The sequence below is a fragment of the Nematolebias whitei genome, chromosome 8, assembly GCF_014905685.2.
Source record: "Nematolebias whitei isolate Nwh7 chromosome 8, NemWhi1, whole genome shotgun sequence".
Classification (NCBI taxonomy): Eukaryota; Metazoa; Chordata; class Actinopteri; order Cyprinodontiformes; family Rivulidae; genus Nematolebias; species Nematolebias whitei.
In genome coordinates, this window is record NC_056505.1 from 26,784,998 (window position 1) to 26,799,101 (window position 14,104).

General features: G+C 41.7%; 1 protein-coding gene across 1 annotated transcript in view; it reads right to left on the reverse strand.

The window, feature by feature from the left end:
• Positions 1-357: 357 nt before the first annotated feature.
• The window catches only part of adgra2 (adhesion G protein-coupled receptor A2), a 46,305-nt gene continuing 32,558 nt past the window's right edge, over positions 358-14,104 (reverse strand). The window contains exons 3-19 of the mRNA XM_037681116.1: positions 10,397-10,468; positions 9,381-9,452; positions 9,212-9,283; positions 7,786-7,949; positions 7,319-7,532; positions 7,005-7,169; positions 6,381-6,579; positions 6,144-6,293; positions 5,897-6,058; positions 4,865-5,065; positions 4,568-4,757; positions 3,757-3,965; positions 3,538-3,665; positions 3,334-3,457; positions 3,097-3,245; positions 2,300-2,389; positions 358-2,154 (exon numbers count right to left, since the gene is read on the reverse strand). Of these exons, the coding sequence (XP_037537044.1) occupies positions 735-2,154; positions 2,300-2,389; positions 3,097-3,245; positions 3,334-3,457; positions 3,538-3,665; positions 3,757-3,965; positions 4,568-4,757; positions 4,865-5,065; positions 5,897-6,058; positions 6,144-6,293; positions 6,381-6,579; positions 7,005-7,169; positions 7,319-7,532; positions 7,786-7,949; positions 9,212-9,283; positions 9,381-9,452; positions 10,397-10,468 (3,781 nt within the window). The 3' untranslated portion in view covers positions 358-734. The remainder of the gene's footprint in view (positions 2,155-2,299; positions 2,390-3,096; positions 3,246-3,333; positions 3,458-3,537; positions 3,666-3,756; positions 3,966-4,567; positions 4,758-4,864; positions 5,066-5,896; positions 6,059-6,143; positions 6,294-6,380; positions 6,580-7,004; positions 7,170-7,318; positions 7,533-7,785; positions 7,950-9,211; positions 9,284-9,380; positions 9,453-10,396; positions 10,469-14,104) is intronic.

Genomic DNA, 14,104 nt, shown 5'->3' on the forward strand with positions numbered 1-14,104 from the left:
GGCAGTCATTCACGTGTAGAAAAAAAAAAGTACTTATTGGAAGTGAAATCCCAATATTTTTACTCCTATTTTCTTCATTTTACTGAGGTTGGCAAGTACTGCTAGAAAAAAAAGAGAAAATCTTCCAGAATCAAAAGTCTTACATAGTGATTTTAATTCACTTTGAAATTTTGTACAGCCACACTTATGCAAGTCTTCCTTTGTTGTGTGTGCACGAACGCACGCACGCACACAAACACACACACATACACATACATACACACACACACAGAAACAGGCACAGAGAGACAGCAAACATATAAGTGCATACATGAGCTCAGACAATCACTTGAAGCAAATACAAGGATGAAAGGCCGCCCTCAGGTTAAATACGTAAAGCTGTATTTTGCAAATGGATCTTACGTTCCATTTCATGCTATAGTTGATACGCATAGACAAATTACAGCTAAAACAATAAAGCTTTCATTAGACACCCAAATGCATCATTATATGCCAACCTCAAAAATGTTTGGTACATTACTTTGTAAAGTGATTAAAATAAATGCATATCTGATTGAAAATGGCAAAATTACTTCACAGCAAACTTACAGCACAACAGAGGCAAGTGTACCAGTTTAGGGTCCTGGATGCCTTCATGACATTATATCTTAAATTACACAATTATTAAGAGACCATTAAAACACAAACCAGTCCTTTTATTTCATTAAGGTCATGCATAGATATTCATCTGTAGCTTACACTGTGGTTTCACTTTTCCACAAACCAGTCTTCATTCCAACAGAGCTTTGGGATTGGTCTGTGCTGCTCATGTCCTGGTCCAGCTCGAGCACAGAGGTTTTCAGGGTGCCGTTTGGGGCAGCGGCCCCTGGCACAGTGGTGGTGACACTGTTCAAAGGATAGGAGCAGCGCTTTGTCTCTTGCTCTGCAGATGCTGCCATTTTCAAGTTGTCTCTGCTGGAGCATCGTCTCTGAGCACAGTGCATGGCCACTCTGCTTGCAGCAGAAGGAGGCAGAGGGAAGGGTTTGCGGCTCCCGCTGCTGCCCCCATCACTCCCCTCAGAGGGGCTGGTGGCTGCGGACTCCCCCACGCGCTTCCCATTTGTCAACAGACTGGCATGGTTCTCTGAGAGGCTATGGTGGATGCTGTCATTCTCACTCGTGGCTTGCTTGAAAACAGCATTTGATGAATAGAGGTTCTCTGAGCCTGTGGGCCCTAAAGCTCCAAGACTGCCGCCGCCTCCAGCAGTCCTCAAAGCTTTGAGACGATAGTGGCCTCTGCCCTCACCCCGATGATAATACTGACCGTTCCCTTGTTTAGTTCTGCTACTTATTTTTCTTCTCTGGGGATGCACTGGGGCTGAAGAGTTAATAATAGGCGGAATATTATTTGTAGGTTTGGTGATGTTGTCAGTGCTGGTGCTTGTGTTGTTGCCTGTAGGGGCACGTGAGGTGTTGCTTGGATTGTCCTGTGCCACCTGCAACAAGTTGGTGAGTTTGCAAGGCCCAGGTCCAACACTGCTGATCCCACTCGGTGTGGATGATGACCTGGCCGATGAGGAGTTGTGCGAGTCAATGGGGGGGTGGCAGCTAATGTAGAGCTGAGATCCCTGTTCAGAGGTGTGCACTCCACTTCCCGTAGTGCAGGTGTGTGCGTAGGTAGACACTGGATGGGAGCGGCGATAGCCTGGGCAACAAGCCAGCCATGACGCCTGCACATCAAGACGACGGAAACAGTGGTGCACCACTAGAAACACCCCTACAACTGTGGCAACTACACCATAGAGACAGCTGAACAACAAGCTAGTGTGGCCTGTTAGCCACACTGCCACGGCCCCACAACACCACAGAGCCACAAACAGGAAGTGGGTGGCTACCAGAACAGAGAATTGTGTCTTCAGAGAATACTGATCCTCTGGAGGCGCAACTGGGGTTACAGGTCCCCCGACTGAGTCAGTGGAGAGCAGGCTGGTGCTTCCTGCCAATGCAGGACGGGCCTCAGTCCCAGGAGAGGACAAGCTGGTTCCTGTGCATTCTTTGGTCACGCGATGCCTCAGGCGAAACACAGTGCACAGGAAATAAATCCAGGTCACCAGCACCACTAAACCAGCAGGGACAAAGAAAGACCCAGGACTGGAGCACCAGACCAGCCAGCAGCTGCAAGAGGCAGAGGAATGGAAGAAGAGTGAGTCGAACAAGGACAGCTTTGTGCGTCTGATATAAAATAATTCACTTCAGCACCAAACAAAACAACACGAAGTCAAGAACCAAATAGTTTAATGGTAAAACATGATTCACTTACTAAGGACCGTTGTCTCCATAGTTGGTCACATTGACAGCTGCAGTGATTCCACAAATGATAAGAGGAACTCCATCAGCTATTAAATAAAACCTGAAAGGACAGAAAAACACATCAAAGCCTTAGATCTAACATCGAACTAAATATTTATTTAATAGGAAGCAGTTTGACCTTTGACTTTTATCATGCACAGTGTTTAAAATGTATTTTTTTTTTGTTGAGGTTTTTTATCACTGATTGTAATCTAACAGAACTGTGACCTGCTGCTTTGCAGGGGTCAGCATAGAACCAAGACGTCAATGTTTTTTTTGTTTTTTACAGCTATGACCCCATGTAGTCGGGTGAGCAACAAAGAACTGACTGGAGACCCAATGAGGTCAAAGGCATGATGTAAAAGTCACAGTTTTTAGATCACAGACTGGAGGAAAGCAGTTGACGAACAGAAGAAAACTTGTGGGTGAGAGACCCCTTGAATCACCCTGCTCATATTTATGACACCGCTCACTGCTTCTCTATTGTTGGTGTCACGCATTCTTCATCTGCCCAGCGCTGCATTCATCTAGTCACATAACATTTTGGGCTTACAGCTGCATACAGTTATGTACCCCCCACCCTGTCAGGTTTTCTGAAAACAGAGGGGCTTTGATTTTTGCTCACAAAGTCCATCCTCAACAGTGCACAGTTTGGGTGGCCGTGCTCAAGAATTGCAACAGTCTAAAAAACATAAACCAAACTGACAGCAAACAATAATCTCATGGTGAAGGAAGGGGGTGAAGATGCAAGGAGGCAAGCTCACTGACCTGAGCATAGGTCGCTGAGTGGGTGGAACAGGAGACTCTCCCTCTGTCTGTCGAGGCATTCTCCACACAGCCTCTTTGTAGATGACCCTGGCACTGACTCCGATCCACAGAAGTGCCGACAGCGAGGAGTAGTGCAGAGCAATGCCCACCTGTCACGTGTCGGAGGTACATTACACGTGAAGCTCACGAGTTCAAAACACATACATGTGCACACTTGTTTCCAAAATTAAAACTTACTGCTTGGCAGACTAGAGGGTAGCTGGCCAAGCTTATGCCTCCTGCATAAATTGCTGTTGTCATGGCGATGTGGAAGCAGGTATTCAACAAGGTGTGCCAACATTTTCTTGATATGTGAATCGAACTGTGAGAGAGACAACGAATGAGAAGAAGCAGCGAAGAGTGCGCCGTAGCTGCGGTGCGCTGCGCGTAACGCTTCGGTACCTGTGATGTAGGATGTGAGTGATGATGATGGTGAAGAGGCAGAGCAGGAGTGCTGCAGTGCAGGCGTAGACCACAGGATGGAGCACTCTCACAGGGATCGAGCCCGAGTTGAGGAAATCTGGCACTTCCTGAGAAGAAAAGAAAGACACAGACCAGATAAAGGTCTTTTTTAGTTGTGGTGATCCTGAATGAACTGTCAAACATCTTCGCTTCATTTACCTGCAGAACGGCGTAGTTGCTGAGGACAGAGCAGCGCATTGTGGAGGTGCTGCTGTCACTGTGGACAAGCTGACAGCCCTCCTGACTCCAGGCTCCATGCTTCTCCGGGCCCCTCAGGCTCCACTGGGCTGCCAAGGCGTCCGTACCAGGGGACAGGTGACGCAGGGACACCCAGATGGGCTCAGAGTAGTTCCACATACTACACCCATCTGTCACACAATGACAAAAAAAAATAACACTGTGATTTCTTGTCATGTAAAGCTGAAATATGATGTGTTTGTATTCGTTTATATATTTTGATAAATTGATTTAAAATGCACGACACAGTCTATCTTATCTCAGATGCATGCTTTGACTAAAACCTTTAAAACAGTGAGGCAAAAATAAAGTGACATGGTAATCAAATACACAATAAGACGTGTATTACATGGGAGTATGAGTGCAAACAAAACAAAAAAAACAACTTGAAGACTCAAAAAAGACACTTTTCATACAAGTTAAAAGAATTAAACTGATCGCAAACTTTGCCAAGAAAAAGCAATGACTTCACAAGCAGTAGTGTGTTCATATGTTGCCTAAATATCTCATTTAAATCATGTCTTTTAGAATAAAAAACAAACGTATCACTCTGTGTTGCAGTCTTTTTAAAAACACAATGCTTGATTTTCATAAACTCTTACAAAAAAAAAGTTAACATGAAAGTTTACATACAAGCAGACCACATTGCATTTGAGCAGATTTTCTTTCAATAAGCAAAGCAGAAATTATGAAGGTAAATGGAGTAAAGTGAGTGTTTTTCTGTTGCTTTTACCGAGGCCTGCAAAGATGACAGGAGTGTTGACGCTTCGTTTGTGGGAGTGCTCAAATGAGTTGCTCGAGTTTGGCAACAGAGGAAAAAAGCTTCCCGTTCGGAAAGCTACAAACTGCAGCTTACAGTCGGCAGCAGCGTCAGGAGGAAACAGAGTCGCTGGAAGAGTGACTGAGGCCAGAGCAACAGAGTTCTGGAGAAAGAAAAAAAAACAAAAAACAATTTTATACTTAATGAAATAAAATCAGGCAAATTAGATTGAACTGGCTTCTATTCTAAAGCTTCTATTTGTTTGTTCACCTTCAGGGAAAAGTTGTTGAGGGAGGTGTTATGGGAGCCGGTGCTGCAGCGGAAATAAAGTTGTTGTTCATTGACAGATTCTAACATCTCCACTCCCGGCCGATCCACCGAAACCTCACGACGATGATATGCGGTGCAGGTCATACCGGTGAAGTGAGCTGTTCGAATTAGGTGGGCCTCCATCACAATGTTCTTAGACGCCTGCACAAATCAGTTTAAAATGGGAAGAAACAGATTCAGGTATTGGGATTTAATCAAACATATCATGTCAATCAGAGAGGAAATCTGTAGAGTTCATATTTTGATTTATTTTATCACACAGGCAAAATCCAAAATCCTTTTTTGCTATTGCAATTACCGTAATTTCCAGACTATAAGCAGCTATTTTTTTTCACAGGCATTGAACACTGCAGCTTATACAATGCTGCGGCTAATTTATGGATTTTGTTTTTTACGGGCTAATGAGCTTCATGCCACCAAAATATTTAGCCTCCTTACACCCAGGCACTCACAGAGATGCCCAATACACGTCTCTCTTGTGGGGTGGGTCCTCATGACTCAATGAGACTACCTGCATAAATAAAATAAAAAATCTGAACAATGAAATTATCAAACAGGTCACTTTGGAGATTTTTGTTGACGGTAGCGATCAGTGACTTCCTGGTAGGCTACTGTATTTTCTTGTTTTCTTCTCTTTTTTACCTGTGGTGTTTTACCTGTCGTGTCACTGTTAAGAAAAAACTTACTATATGTACTTGTGTATGTTACCAGTACATAGTTAATTAAAAGCTTTAAAAATCTTTCTGTGAAAATATCTCATGCTACAACATGGACACCTGCGGCTTATTGACAAGTGCAGCCTATACGTATAAGTACAAAATCATTTATTTATTTTTAATATAGTAGGCGCGGCTTATGTTTGGCTGCGCTCAATAGTCTGGAAATTACGGTAACTAAATTGTATGTAACTGAACGCAAAAAGAAACAAATGTAAAAAATGCAAAAGATAAAGATTGATATACGCCTCCTTACCATGGAGAAGTCTTGGGCGTGACTATGCAGCTGAGGCCAGGCCAGCGTCTCCAGAGAGTAGACGATGGAGCTACACGCTCTCTTTTCTCTCTGTGCAACAGCAAGGATCTGGTCATCCACCTCCATCAGGTTACTGCCCATCTCAACCATCATCTCCGACAACTGGAACAAGCACACACAGAAATTTGTATCCCAAAGATCTTCAAACCTGAACAGGTTGTTATCCAACGAGTGGAATCTTTCTCACCTCTCGCAGTTGCCGGACATATTCCATCAACTTTTCCATGATCTGCGCCACATACAGCACATCTACAGAGTCAGTGAAACCTGTGGTCTCCAGGGTGTATGATCGCACCTTGTCGGCCACTGTGACAGCATTGGACGCATTGATGGGTCTCTAAAATGCAAAGGGAAAGTATGGTGAGAATGAATGATGTCATGTCACGATTCTCAACTGGATCCATGAACAGACAGCTGCACTGACCAGAATGAAGGTATGCAGGACACGAGTGATTCCGTTGGTGTAGTGACAGTCTGAGTAGTCACCTTCCTGCCACTTTCCAGAGCGGTCACAGTGTCGAGAGGCCTTTTTCTGCTCCGTTTCCCCTTCCATAGTCAGGGAGGGGTAACGCAGCTGTAGGCAGTACTGATGAGAGGTGATGCCTGCCAGAGTTCTAGGCCACCTGTGGAATAAAAATAAGCATTCAGTGGAACGCAGAACCCTGAATTAACTGGTGCATTTCACAGTTCTCTGCAAATGTTTGATTCCACCATTTTGCTTTCAAAGAGCCAGAGTGTCATGTAATCTGCAAAAGTGGTATTAATTTATAAATCTCTAGTGTTTCTGAACGTCTTTCCAAAATTTTCTTTGAACTTTCAGTTGCTGTTTTAAACTGATTTCAGTCCAGTTCTTGCGCTTGACCATGAGAGCACATTGTGCAGTGTTTAAGATTTATAACAGTTTTAAAAAGCCTTGAAATTTTTTGCTCAAGATTGTTTTTAAAGACTGCAACAAGGTCCTTCTTGTAGGAAGCAAAATGGCTTAAGACTTTTGCACGATGCTTTAGTTTGACATACTGTATATAAAAATGATGTCACTGTAACCAACCTGAACTCTCCTCGGTTGTTGATGACTTTATCTTCTGGACAGAAGGTAGCGCTGTTCTCCAGAACTACTATTTCCACGGAGCGAGAGATGTTGCCCCGCCCAGTGGTGACCACACACTCCCACTCACCGCTGGCCTCCACATGGACGTTGAATAAGATGAGTTCACTGAAAGAAGATACAATTGAACACATTACCACCAGATACTGACCAACAACAACAAAAAAATCATTTCTACACATTTCCAGTTGGCTGCACGTAGTGAAGAAATGTGAATGAAAGTCAAAGCAAAATAAGAGAAGCTCCATTTACTGCACCTGGTGATGAAGGTGCAGTCATGCACCACACTGTTCTCCAGTTGAACTCCAGCTCCAGGGTCAGAGGTCACCATTTGCCCATTGTGTCGCCAGTGTAAGCTGGTGGTCTTGTCCACTAAAGAAGCAGTGCAGTGGAAAGGCAGTCGGTCACCGCTGAAGACCACCTGACGCTGGGACGGCAGCAGGGACAGGGTGTGCAGCTCCACTGGACCGTCTGAGCAGCATGGTGGGAAAAGATGCAGACATGGCTCTTACATAAAATTATTTCTCCTGCTCTCGCTCCATATCCAGCCTCAGTATGTTTTCACAGAAGCTGTTATTAGTTCTAAAACAGATTGGATGCAGACTGCATCAATTTGTGAACAGCTCAGCAGCAGAGATTTCTTAAGTGACTGCCACTCACAGAGCAATTCTCTGTGAAATAACGTGTCAGCCTCACTGGTGTGCTGTACTGTACCCAGGCTTACCACAGCTTAGCTGGCTCTCCCTCAGGGCGCGCAGGGGCTTCCCCCTCAGGCTCCTGGGATAGGCACACAAGGTTTCATCTCCCAAACGTGCTGAACTGCTGCGAAAGAAGCTCGACACCCAGCGCAGCCCACAGTCACAGGACAGAACGTCTGAGTTGAAGTTCCTGTAGAAGATTAAAAAAATAATGTGTACAAAAGAGCTCAGGTTCAGTCTAACTCAATTTTAACTTTGTGCTTCTGCTGCTCATAATGAAAGTTACTGGTAATCAAGGTCTTGTTGCATATACAGTACCTTATTTTTTGTTTTAATCCAAAAATAAACTGACTTTCCTGTTTATCTAATGATAATATACAGGTGCCGTTTTGAATAAAAACAGCAGATTTTTTTTTTTTACAAACATGGCCAAGATACTATACATTCAACTTCAGTGGTTTAGTTGTTATTTATTATTGGCTACAAATTGTAATCTGGTATCCAAACAATTATTGAATGCTTTTATATAAAGTGGGCAATCGCATGAATGTTTCAAGTTCAAGTATTTTTATAATGTTATTCCCATTTGGTGCATGAGGTGGAACAAAATTGTGTACTCAGGGTCCCAGTTACATCCAAAAATAGCAAAATTAGAAGAAAAAAGTTCAAAAAGAAACAATATCTAAGATATAAACTAAGATATACGCTAAATGAACGCTAAACGGTACACTAAATCTAAGATATATGCTAGTCACTAATAATGTAAATAGTACAGTGTAATAAGCAGCAGCCTGAACACGAGTGTGTGCTGAGCAGATTGGTATGAATGAATACAGCAGCATGAGATAATCAGCAGCATGACATCAGCAGCATGGGTAATCAGCAGCACAGATAAGTCACATATCACCAATTAAAGTGGCATTACAGTGATTTTGCTTTGTGTGTGTGTCTTAAGTGTATATGTGTGCATTTATCTGTCTGTTAGCAAAATATCTCACAAGACGGTGCTTGAATTTTAGCAAAACCTTCAGAAAGTAATCGTTTAAAGTACATCTATAACTAAATAACTTTTTAGCAAACACAAAAATAGCTATAACTCTCAATTTTTCAGACAATGAGCTCAACTGTGGTGTGTCAGTGGGTAAGAGTCATTCTTAATACATACAGTACTCCAACGGCTTATTGAATGCATAAATATTACACATAATGTTATTTTTATGGTTCAACTAAAATGACTAACTCCATCATTTCCATAAGATGATGTCTGGCATAAAAATGGCAGCGTTGTGCTGATATTTAAATGATTTTTTTCAGTATAAGTTCTGACAAAATAATAATTAACAAATAAGAAATGCTGTCGTTGTCTGCAAAATTTATTGTTCATGCAGTTATAGATCTTTACACTGCAACAGTGTACTTGTATGTACTACTACCAGCAGGTTTAGTACTTACACTAGTTTGAGAGACGGCAGCTCCTCAAAAACTCCTGGTTCCAGGGTGGATATGATGTTACCAGAGAGGTTCCTAACAAAACACAAATTAGTCATGAACGATTTTTCTCGGATGCTCAACAAGTCAAGGAGTGCAACGTTTTAATGCGTCCAGTCAATCTGCGTCTTACAGCTTGGTGAGATTGGTGAGCCCCTGGAACATGTCTGCCGTCAGACAGCCGATGCGGTTGTTGGAGAGGTCGCTAAACGTGCGAAAAAACAAAGGAATGTGTTAGCTCTTTTCAAATTAATAGCTCCTCAGCAACAAATCGTTATGTATTGACTCACCCACTGTGTGTTAGTGATGTCAAATCTAATATTAAATCATCCGAACAACAAACAGGCTAACGTTGAAAGCCGTTTTATGTTTGTTTTCCCTCTTGGGCCCTTTTCTTAAAGACATTTGATTAATAAATGCAAACAAAGTCCTTTCTAAATCATTTAGTTTGCATTAAAAAAAAAACATGATAACAGTCTCAAGCACTTTCCCTTATCAGGACCCCACAGTACCCCAGTGGAGGTTTATCATCAGCGGGGTAAAGCAGGGCCCCTGTTCTCCAGTCCACCCTGAGAGTGATGTATAGCTGCAGCCAGAGAGGGATCTGCTCTGTTGCACCTCTGACACTACCCAGCAGAGAGCTGTCCAGAGCATGTGTTTATCTCCCCCTGTTTGTTTTGAGAAGCCCCAGACCTTGCAGGGAAAATACAAGTAGGAGGGGAGGAGGGATGAGGAGTCACACGGTGCAGCTCAGACAAACACTTTCGACCCACTCCACAACCAAACACCAGTGTCCAGAAATCCGAGGAGCGAGCGGCTGCATAAGGTCGCGCTGTCACTTTCAGAGACATGTTAAGAGGCCCTTAATTCCTCTCCGAGGTGACAGAGATGACACGCTATAGGGCTGCAGCGAGCATCCGCAGAGACATTTAGCAAATGGAGTTTTTATGGTCGAAGTAATAGCTCAACATAATGCGGAACATCTGCTGCGAGCTGCCAGAATAGTGTATATGTTGGTTTGACTCGGCTACTGTTAATCTTATGAGCAACTGTAAACAAACTATCTTTTACCAAACATTTAAAGCCAAGCTGTCTGTGTTTGTTGCTCTGGATCCAACAGGGCTGTGAAACGTGCTATTACCCACTTACAGTTTCCGAAGCTCAGGCAGGCCTTGGAAAGCTCCGGGCATGATGGTGCTGATGAGGTTGTGCTTAAGATCCCTGGAAACAGAAAAATAGAAAATTAACCTGTCATATGCAGGGATGATGATGATGATGATGGTGGTGGTGAGTAAGGAACATTTGCATGTTGGAATTTGCAGAACATTAAGTTGGTCAAGTTTTCTACATTTATTTATCAGCTGGAGTCGATGTCATCAACAATTAAGACAGAAGAACAAAACTCAGCAGATTTAGACTGCTATAACACTAAAGGTTCACGGGAAAACAAATTAGATGTTGTAAGTTTGCTAAGATCAATTAGCTGTGGCAGCCATTTTGAAATGGGTTCACTCCAAACGTTACTCAGTTGTAAAGCACATCCAAAGATTACCTTCTGAAGTTCCTTTAAACTCTGTCCAGTGATTGACAAGATAACTGGCTAACAGAGCAACAGTGTAGATGTCGATCATTAAACCAAAGCTGTCTGCTAAAGTTTAGCTCAATGTGTAGCACTCATAGTGTTGGAGGTGATGTACGGACACACCAAAATTGTGAGTTAATATTTGGTAAAATTCAATTCAATTCAGTTTATTTATATAGCGCCAATTAGTCACAACAGAAGTTATCTCAGGGCATTGAACAGAAACATTCATATATAAAATAAGAAGTTAACACTTTTTATCTGAGGAGCAGACTGCTTTGAGTTTAACTCCATCACAGAACTCTCATCTTGAGCAAGCATGAAGGCGACAGTGGAAAGAAAAAACTCCCTGATGAGGAAGAAACCTTTATCAGAACCAGGCTCAGGACAAGCGGCCATCTGCTTGTACCGGCTGGGTTTGGTAGAAACAGATACACAATGGCAGAAACTGAGACTTTGGAGTAAGCTGTTGGGGGAAGAATCAGTTTTGTTGTGTATTCCTTGACTGATGAAGCCTTCCGGATCAAAGGCGAAACGTTTCAGCACAAAAAAAAAAATAAATAAACTGTCAAGATGACCTGACTGAAAAATGTTGGTTTGTAGGTTAGAAGTAAAATTTTGAATTCAATTCTGATTTGACAAGGAGCCAGTGGAGAGAAGCTACAACTGAAGAGACATAATCTCTCCTATTAACTCCAGTTAAGTCTCTGGCAGCAGCATTCTGGATCAACTGAAGATGTTTTAAAGAAGTATTTGGACACCCAGATAATAAACCATTGCAATAGTCCAGTCTAGACGTGACAAATGCATGAACCAGTTTTTCTGCATCATTTTTAGATAAGATGTTTCTAATTTTAGCGAGATTACACAGGTGGAAGAAGGCTGTTCTAGTAACGTTTTTAATGTGAAGGATAAAAGACATGATCAAAAATGACTCCAAGATTTTTAACATTAGAGCTGGAGGACAAATTAATGCCATCCAAGGAGGGAGAAAGACTGAAAAATTATTCCTAAAATTCTCAGTTCCAAAAACTAAAACCTCAGTCTTGTCTGTATTCAAAAGCAGAAAATTTAGACATCCAGGTTTTTATGTCTTTAAGACATGCTTGTAGACTAAGTAGCTGATGGATTCATTGGATTTCATGGACAAAATAACAGTGTATCATCAGCATAACAATGAAAATGTATCCCATGCTGTTTAATAACTTTACCTAATATGAGCATGAGGTAAAGAGTATTGGTCCAAGCATTGAACCTTGATGAACTCCATGACTAACTTTGGTGTATGATGAGGATTCATTATTTGCATTTACAAATTGGAATCTATCAGATAGATATGATTTAAACCCGTTTAGAGCCATTCCTGTAATTCCATTATCATATTCAAGTCTCTGTAGTAATTTGTACATCCAGTGAATACTCTGAACGTTTCATTAAAATACGCCCATTAGTTCACGAGATCATTTGCACACAAATATTAACAAATGAACACACTCACGCAGAGAAACAAGCATAAAACATTATCGCCTCATATTTTTGGTAGTGAGCAATAATTACAAAAAAATTAATAAAATATCTCAAGCTCTGTCTGGCTATTAAAACCATCAAGGTTTGCAGACGTTCATGATGTTGAAAAAAGTCTTTAAACTAACTAATAACTAAATATATAGTGACATGTCACTCAAGTCTACTTTGTATTTCCTCTAGAAAGAACATAACATTTTATTTTCATTGTTGTACACTGAAATAGAAAAGTTTAGTAATGAATTTATAAAATACAAATATTAGTCATATCCAAAATTTTAGTGTTCTGTTCAATGAAAAGCTCTTTTAAAATAAAAAAAATTGTATTTTCTTTAACTGCTACTGATGATCTTGCGTCTTCACATCCCATCGATGAATTAAACAACTTAAACCTGCACCAGACGTCTTTACCAGGTGGAAATAGTTGGGTTACATCTGATTAGACAATGTACAGCTATCAAAAAGATGAATGTCCCTGCAGCTTGAAATATTTCTGTTCCTGTCAGGTTTGTCACAGAGGACCATTTCCTTACAGAAGTTAAAGCTGCATTGTGTCTACATCTTTAATCACTGTGGCTTAGTGGTGTGGAAGACCTCGGGGGATTTTCTGGCCTTTTTATTGTTTTCGTTTGTTTCCACAAAGATTGACTGTCCTTGCTGTTTTGGACCACTCTGCCTCATGCAGTGTAAACCCTCCAGCCACTCTTAACCACACCATCCATATTCCAAAAGATGAGGGTGGATTTTTTTGGGATGTGGGGGTGAGGGCAAACGTGGAGCAACTGATTTTAAAAAATGACTTGCAGCAAAAAAAAATATTTAAAAAAAGGTACACAATTACAACGTGTGGTATGGATGGGATATTGTGAAAAGATCAGGGGTTTGCGTTTTGGCCCAGTTTCTCCCATATTTGGATTATAGGCAGGAGGCAGTTTATAATAACGTAGCAGAAAAAACCTTCTGGCCTCAGACCAAAGTATTGTCTTGGAGGGGACAGCCAAGTTCTTGAAATGTGCCAGAATTTATGAGACGCAGCATTTTATAACAGTTTTAACGAATGGAGACACGAGTTTTAGCTCTGGAAGTAAGAAGTAAATAAAAACTAAACACTAGAATGAAAACAAAGAGAGTGTTTTAACTCCCTGGTGTGTGTCAGTGTGTGGCCTCGTAGATCTGTTACAATGTTGTGCGTCTAACTCTGAGTCTCCGTGTGTCTCTGTGTGTCAGGAGCTGGTGGGATTTGTTGACTGGAGCGGCGGGAGAACAATACTTCAGTTTCCAGTCTGCGTGTCGCGAGCCTCGTTAGTGCAGCGCTGAAAGACATGGCTCTGCCCACCATTTCCTCCCTCGGAGGGTCGTCTGTCCCTCTCTGTCTGCCTCTTTCACAAACACACACAAGCATTTGTTTGCCGTCTAACACTGACCTCCATGTACAAACGCATTTTTCATCAAGTGATCATCTTTATGATCAACAAAAAATTTGGTGGCTGTATAGAGATCTAGACTTGAAACGTCTTCTATTCTCCTCAGAGATAAAATGTTTGGTTGTTTTATTTTCTTATAATGACTCGCACTCAAAACGTTCTGCTTTAAATGGATTTTATCTCATTAAAATGACTTTTTACAGTTTGCACTGTGATTTATTACAACAAAGGGGAAATGTAAATAAAAGAAAGAAAGAAAAATGAAAGAAAGAAAACTTTTGTGGGCCTCAGCAATACAATGATGCATGAAACAAAAATATATATATA